This window comes from Monopterus albus, unplaced genomic scaffold, assembly GCF_001952655.1.
Source record: "Monopterus albus unplaced genomic scaffold, M_albus_1.0 scaffold259.1, whole genome shotgun sequence".
In the NCBI taxonomy this organism is placed as follows: domain Eukaryota; kingdom Metazoa; phylum Chordata; class Actinopteri; order Synbranchiformes; family Synbranchidae; genus Monopterus; species Monopterus albus.
This window is the reverse complement of record NW_018128139.1, coordinates 914,376-921,455: the sequence shown is the minus strand read 5'-3', so window position 1 is coordinate 921,455 and position 7,080 is coordinate 914,376. Positions and strand designations below refer to the sequence as shown.

The following is a 7,080-nucleotide window of genomic DNA, read 5'->3' as shown; positions in this document are numbered from 1 at the left end:
ATGCCTTATTAAGTCTTCCTTTTCTTTTTCCTTTATCTGGGTCCTGTAAGTCTAAAATCATTACAGTTTTATAAGCATATCCCATGATGTTTCAGTGAAATGTCACTGTTTCCTGGTCTGCTATTGTTTTAAGTAGCTGTAGATGCAAACTCAACATTTCAGTCATGTTTAACTGTTGTGTGGATAACGTCTACATAATATCTATTTCCACAACACCAGTTCAATCAGTACAACATGTTTATTGATCCCTATTAAGCTACTGTCAAGGAAACTCATCACTCCATGCATTGATTTTTACATGGAAGGTCCAGCAGCTCAAAGAGCTCTATTCCCTCTCAGCTTCTGATGTGAAACAACTCAGGCATATAATAAAACAAACAAAAGATCCACTTACCAGCTGTTTTCATCAGTGGATGCAGATTGCTCAGTTGTCATGGAAATAGCTCAGTTACTGTCAGGTCCGCTCGATGCGACCTGCTTCTCTTCCGCCTTTCTCTCCCCTGCTCTCTTGACCTGCGGGATCTGCACCTCAGCTGTGTTGCATTCGGTAATTAGTGACTCGTTTGTCAGTGCGCACAGCTGGGGTGCATCCCTCTGATTATTCTTCCTCCTTATTTATACCTCTGGCAGATGCTCCGCCGTCGCTGGAGCATTAACTTTACCTAACATAATTTGCATACCCCGTAACGGACCTATAGCCGTGGTATGTGGCATGTCGATTTGACTTCCACGCTGACAGTTCCTGTGCTGTGGATCTCAGTTTGTACGTAGGTTAAACGTTTTGTGTTATTCATCTTTAGACGTCCACGCTGACAGTTCCTGTGCTGTGGATTTCCTTTTTTTGTTTGCCATCCCTCCTGGTTAGCTTGTCTATTCCCCTGTCCATCCTGATCCTCTTACTCTCCTGGTTTCGGTCGTTAACCTGTCTATTCCCTTGGTCGTCCTGGTCTCCTCAGTCATCTTTACCCAGCCCTGGTTGTTTGTACTCTTTGACTCTGTTCCTTTTTGTGATCCCCATCATTAAACTACCTTTTTTACTAGCACCTGGGTCAGCAATCTTGAGTCCTACCTCGGTTCTCCCTCATCCTCCTGGTGAGGGGGACTAAACCATAACAGTTACTGTCATGCTGAAAAAGGCCATGAAATACAGTGGATAACTTTGAAAAAGCAAGTGTTTTGTATATCAGGGAGTAATGACAAACTTATTTTTCAGCTGTGAATTGTCCTACCCAATACATTTCTTGGTTAAAAAAACTAAGTTAGAGGAACCTCATCACAATGTCTCCTGCTTTAAGAACATTAATTATGGCCCACGGGCATTAGCTTTTGCAAAAGCACTGGTGTGTTCCTTTATCTGCAGCAGGGCAATGTCAAATTTAATTTGCGTACCTTTCTGTACATTATGTAGGAGAGTGTTACCTGACTGACTGGACTGTTTGGAGTCCATGCCAGTTAAGCTGTGTGGGTGGGAATGACCTGGGTTTTGGCTCAGTCCAAGTCCGATCCAGAGCTGTGGTGGCCCAGGATCCAGAGAACCTGCTGCAATGTCCAGAACAGGAGTTGGAGGCACGTCCATGTACAGGTCAGCCAGGCAGAGTCCTGCAGAGTGCAGTTTTACATAAGTTGTATCTGTTTGAGTACTTAACGATGATGTAAATGTTATCTCACCTTACCTTCCGCTGATGGCTCAATCTGTTTTTTCAGAGAGAACCTGAACGAGTACATTTCACCTGTGTATATGGATATTATTACTGTATCTACATTACCTCTGACCATATTCTTCCTGCAGAGGGCCAGTGTTTTGAATACAAGTGGCGCACTGGACCATGGAGAGGTTCATCTCGCCAAGTCTGGTGTCAGCGTTCAGATGGAGTAAATGTCACCGGTAAGCATTAAAATGTCACCGGTAAGCATTATGACTCATGTCTGTCTTCACTTATCCCTGGTAATACACATCATCAGTTGCCTTAAAAGCTCTAACACAGTCACACGGAGTCAGTTTCTTGATTAAGTCCATGAAGGCTGATCAAAAATGTTCGATTAGAGCAGACTCTGAATAACTTTGAAAATGGCTAACCACAGGGTGATGCTTCACATGAAAGTATACTGTGACAGAATGGCACAACTGTCTCAAAGTGACACAGTAGATGCTAGTTACCCACCTACTCTCTGCTCTTCCAACTATTCAAGGAAAAGCAAGGACTGATTGTTATTGTATAAATTACCACTAACTACTTTCAATGCATTGTCTGTAGTTGCTATAAGCTTTTTCCTCTGTTTTTGGAGTGTGTCCTTTGAATGTTGCATACTTTTCATGATGTGCTATGCCTATATTCAAATTTTGAGCATCTCTGATGCTCCATTTTCAGGATTAATTTGGCTTGTGTTGTCACTCTTTCTTTTTTTCCAGCGTCAAATGTCTGTCTGCTTTTGCTACTCTCAAACCACTTAGGTGAAAGCAACTTTTTTAAAGCTACACTCTGAATTAGTGCAATTTAAGATACGAATAGACAAGATTCATACAATCAATACATTTTGACGTTTGCAGGTGGAGTTTGCTTGACTATCACAGAGATAGGTATGAAACAATTTAGGGCAAACTAAACACTTCAAGGTCAAGAAGAATCTCTCACTCATCTAGTTTGTCAGATAAAAGTCTCTTTTTGTGAAACCAAACCTCAGATGTTTTGAATGAAGAAAACACCTGTGGACCAGTTGTAGTCTCAACTCAGATATTATAAATTTAACTTGGTGTAAATGAGCTCATAAGCAGCCACTGCACAGCTCTACCTTTTGTGTGACCTGATGATAATGTGTAAAAGGTTACCTAAAACCTTCTCCAGTGTTTCAGAATCACAGATACATAGCTTTCCGAGCATTTCATGACAGCAATTTCTAGAAAACTGCAAGCATTTGAGGCTTTAATCCCATTGTCCAACATATGTCAGGGTAAGGCTCTGTGTCAGTAGACTGTTCCAAAGCTCCACAAAGCATGGTTTATCAGCTGATATAGCATTTGAAGAATGAGCTCCTCTCATCAACACAGCCACTTTTATTTACAGCCTCCTGCTTTGATCAACCCTGGACGTTTGTCATATTTCTCAGACAGCTGCATATGTAACACTGAGCTCTGAGTTTATGTGAACAAGGAATATCACTGTACACAGTACTCCAGATGGTGTGCCTATCTGTGACTGCTTTTGTTGGCACACTGCATCTTTTCTCTGCTTGTAAATGTTCTCCTTTACAAGCAGCGGTACTCCCCTCATGAATATTTATACTGGGTTCTGTTCCTGAGCATGCCACCTAATAAATATTCAAGAAGCTCTGATAGTGCATTTTCACAGTCATGCGTTTTCTCTGAAAGTCTGGTTGTTGGATCATTGTCACTTGACCTTTACTTTATCCAGCTCATTCATCCTCAGTGGGAATACAGACTCCTTGCCCTATATAGTAAAAACTTGGGTAAACCTTTCTACAGAGTAACTGATTACTGACTCTGAGAGACGAGGCAGTCCAAGTAACTACAAAACAGTGCTGATTTATTCCATGAACACAGGTAAAAATTAACATTACACACTCAGGCATCTTGCACCTCCAACCTGCACGCAGGCAGATGAAAGATGAAAGACCCCCTGAACCCAATAGGCCTGTACATTATATCTCTTCGGTTGGGCTAGCCCCATACTACACAGAAACGTCAACCGCAACGTCTCTGGTGCCAGCTTTGCAGCTGGCCGTAGCAGCAGTCAAAACATGAAGTAAATCAATGTGTGTGTGTCTGTTGATTAAGTGGTGTGTAGCTAAAAACATTCTCACACGACCTCTAGTAACATGTCATTACATTAAACATAAGAACATATTATGGCTAAGGCTACAGTTATACACGTCATTATAATAATATTAACACCCTGTCTGCTGACAGTCATCAACTTTTCTCTAGTTATCCTTGACCAGATGTACCCTGTAGAAACTCATAAGCATGACTAAGCATTTAACAGTCTAACTAGACATCCTATCTCCACTAAACATTTCTAATACATAAAGTATCTAACCAATATCTATCTGACTAAAAATACCTAACACCTGATTACTGTCAAAATCATGAATTCATATTCAGGAGTGTAGTGAAATTAAATATGTAGATCTCTCTCAACTGTAAAGTGTATTTTATACCTCCTCTTGTCAGTGTATTGATTTATTGCAGAATGGTGGAAAGCTCTTTGCCCCCAGGCACAAAAATGAAAACACTGCCATTTTGGCAGGAATAGTGGAACTCTTGAATGATTCACCTGCAACTGCAACCAAAGGAAGGGTGGATAATGGTTATCATAAAGGCATCATTTAATGTATGATGCGGTGCCTTTTGAAATGATTTCCTACAGCTACAGATGCAGATGCAGCCATCTTAAATTGTTGGCTGGGCCATGTCAGAACCTTGCATAATTCATGGCTGATCCCCACATTGTCCCCATCTGAATGTGACTGGAAAAGATGCACTGATAGCTGCGTAGCCTTGTTAATGCAGCATGAGTGAACATTGGTTGCAATGCTGTATGTATCTGCCAGGTGGAGCAGTGTTCTGTTCAGTTTACTGTTAATGGACCAATCTTTTTCAGGCAGGAGGACAAACTGATTGACAATATGACAGTTGATTTAATATCCACAGTCACCATTTAATAATGACAGTGTAGAAATGTATACTTTTTAATAATCTGTTGAGCCACATAATAAAACACTGTGTTTTTCCAGAAGCCATTGTGAGATTAACCATTTACTTTTCCTAGCAGGTGTATTCCTCCTCAGAAAACCAATCAATCAGTCATTTATTTATATAGCACAATTCATAAAATAATGTAGACCAAAATATTTCCATTGCGAGCAATGTTTTGGTTAGCTACCTAGCCAACAGTACAGTTGGCTGGCTGTTATTAATCCATGACTGGTTCACAGTACTTCTGACCTTTTAACCTTTGTTTCTCAGGGGGGTGCCTGACAACAGCCAAGCCGATGTCTGACCGATCCTGTGACCCACCCTGCACCAAGCCACGTTCCCTGTGCACAGAGGTGAGTGGTCACAAATACTGCAGTCAGATGCCGTCTTTAGCATCCACAGTACTGCTGCTTTGCTGTTCTGCTTTTTGTGTTAGGTTTTTTGCCTAATATTTTCTAAACACACCTGTACTGGAACATTACTCTTTAAAGAGCAGCAGGAAATTTTTTCAGAAACACACAGCTACATAAATGCAAGACAACCCGGAAACAGACCAGCTCAGAATACAGTGAAATCTAAATAGCATTTATTTATTTATTGACTTTTATATACAGGCCACGTCCAAAATATCATTGTGTGAATGCTGAGTCATTGTTATTGTAATTACAAATAGTGGCCAGTTTTATAGTTTTGTTGTGATTTTGACCTTCATCATAAATTCTTCAATCATGGGTCCTTAAGTTTTTTTTTTGTTTGTTTTTTTTTATCAGCCTATTAAAGCAGTAGCATTATATCTTTTGGGGCTGTGTTTGAGAAAATATCCTTAATGATGCTATCAGCTTGGGCACAGATTTTTAACCAAAGTCCTATGTTACAAGCTGGGGGCATTGATGAGGGAAATACTTTTGAATGGCCTAATGATAAGATGTTATTGGTAGCATTAAAAAAGGATCCATGGTTTATGATGTTTGACCTATATTAAGGACTAGTTAGGACATCTGGTATGAAGTGCTTTGATTAAACCAGAAGGCAGGTGAGTTGAAAAAAACGTAGAAAAAATCATCTGGACTTGGTTTTAGGTAGAAGACGTTTCACCTCTCATCCAAGAAGCTTCATCAGTTCTTTCTGACTGGTGGTGAGCAGGAGGTATTTATCCCCCTGGCTGGTGTTTCAGTCGTTTAATGGCCAACAATGTCTCCTAACGACTGATATGTTGCGGTTCCAGTTCTTTGGTGGCCAACAATGAAGCTCTGAAGCGGGACCCCACCAGTGGCTACAAGAAGAAGGTTATAGACTATTTACTGAAGCTGGAAAAAGGAGGGAGTTATTGACCAGTGACTATACTACAGACTATACCCTGGTGAGGTCATCCCTTGATTTTATGGCCTATCCAAAATACACAAGTAAGGAGCCCCACTCAGACCCATCGTCAGCAGCATCAATTCTGTGACTTACAACATAGGCAAGCACGTGGCCACCATTCTGGCTCCTTTTGTGGGAAACACACGATACTGCATAATAAACTCCCAGGACTTCGCAAGGAAAGTCCAACAACTGCAGCTGGACCAGGATGAGACCATGGTCTCATATGATGTCACATCCTTGTTCACTTGCATCCCCACCACAGAGGCTGTCAAGGCGGTGAAGAAGAGACTGCTGAAGGATGACACACTAAACAGCAGGACAAACCTCATCCCAGGCCATGTATGCACTCTGCTGGAACTCTGTTTAAACACTACCTACTTCCAGTTTAAGGGGCACTCCTATAGGCAGCAACACGGGTGTGCTATGGGCTCCCCGGTGTCTCCTATAGTTGCCAACCTGTACATGGAAGAATTTGAGGACAAAGCCCTGTCTACCTTCACTAGTTAGCCACTGGTTCCACTACGTGGATGACACATGGGTTAAAATCAGGACCCAGGAGGTAGAGGCTTTCACCAAGCATATATACTCGGTGGATAGCAACATCAGGTTCACTCATGAGGATGCCAGAGATGACTGTCTGGCCTTTTTGGATTGTGCAGTCCATTTGGGAGGGGACAGAAGCATGAAGGTAGAAGTATATTGGAAACCTACACACACAGACCAGTACCTGCTTTTTGACTCACACCATTCACTTCAACACAAACTGGGAGTCATCAGAACTCTAAATCAAAGGGCAGAGGAAGTGCCCACAACTGTAGAAGGGGCCAAGAAGGTGAAACTACACATCCAGAACTCTGTTAGGGCTTGTGGATACCCTAAGTGGGCCTTCACCAAAGCAAGGAAGAGGCCCAACACCAACAGGGAGAAACCAGAAACAAGAGGGGATAACACTGTCATCCCTTATGTGGCTGGTTTATCAGAGAAGTTAAAAAGGATCTTTC

General features: G+C 41.7%; 1 protein-coding gene across 1 annotated transcript in view; it reads left to right on the top strand.

The window, feature by feature from the left end:
- Positions 1 to 7,080, top strand: part of thsd7aa (thrombospondin, type I, domain containing 7Aa) — a 243,676-nt gene that overhangs the window by 217,593 nt on the left and 19,003 nt on the right. The window contains exons 23-25 of the mRNA XM_020621420.1: positions 1,409 to 1,582; positions 1,790 to 1,885; positions 4,985 to 5,067. Of these exons, the coding sequence (XP_020477076.1) occupies positions 1,409 to 1,582; positions 1,790 to 1,885; positions 4,985 to 5,067 (353 nt within the window). The remainder of the gene's footprint in view (positions 1 to 1,408; positions 1,583 to 1,789; positions 1,886 to 4,984; positions 5,068 to 7,080) is intronic.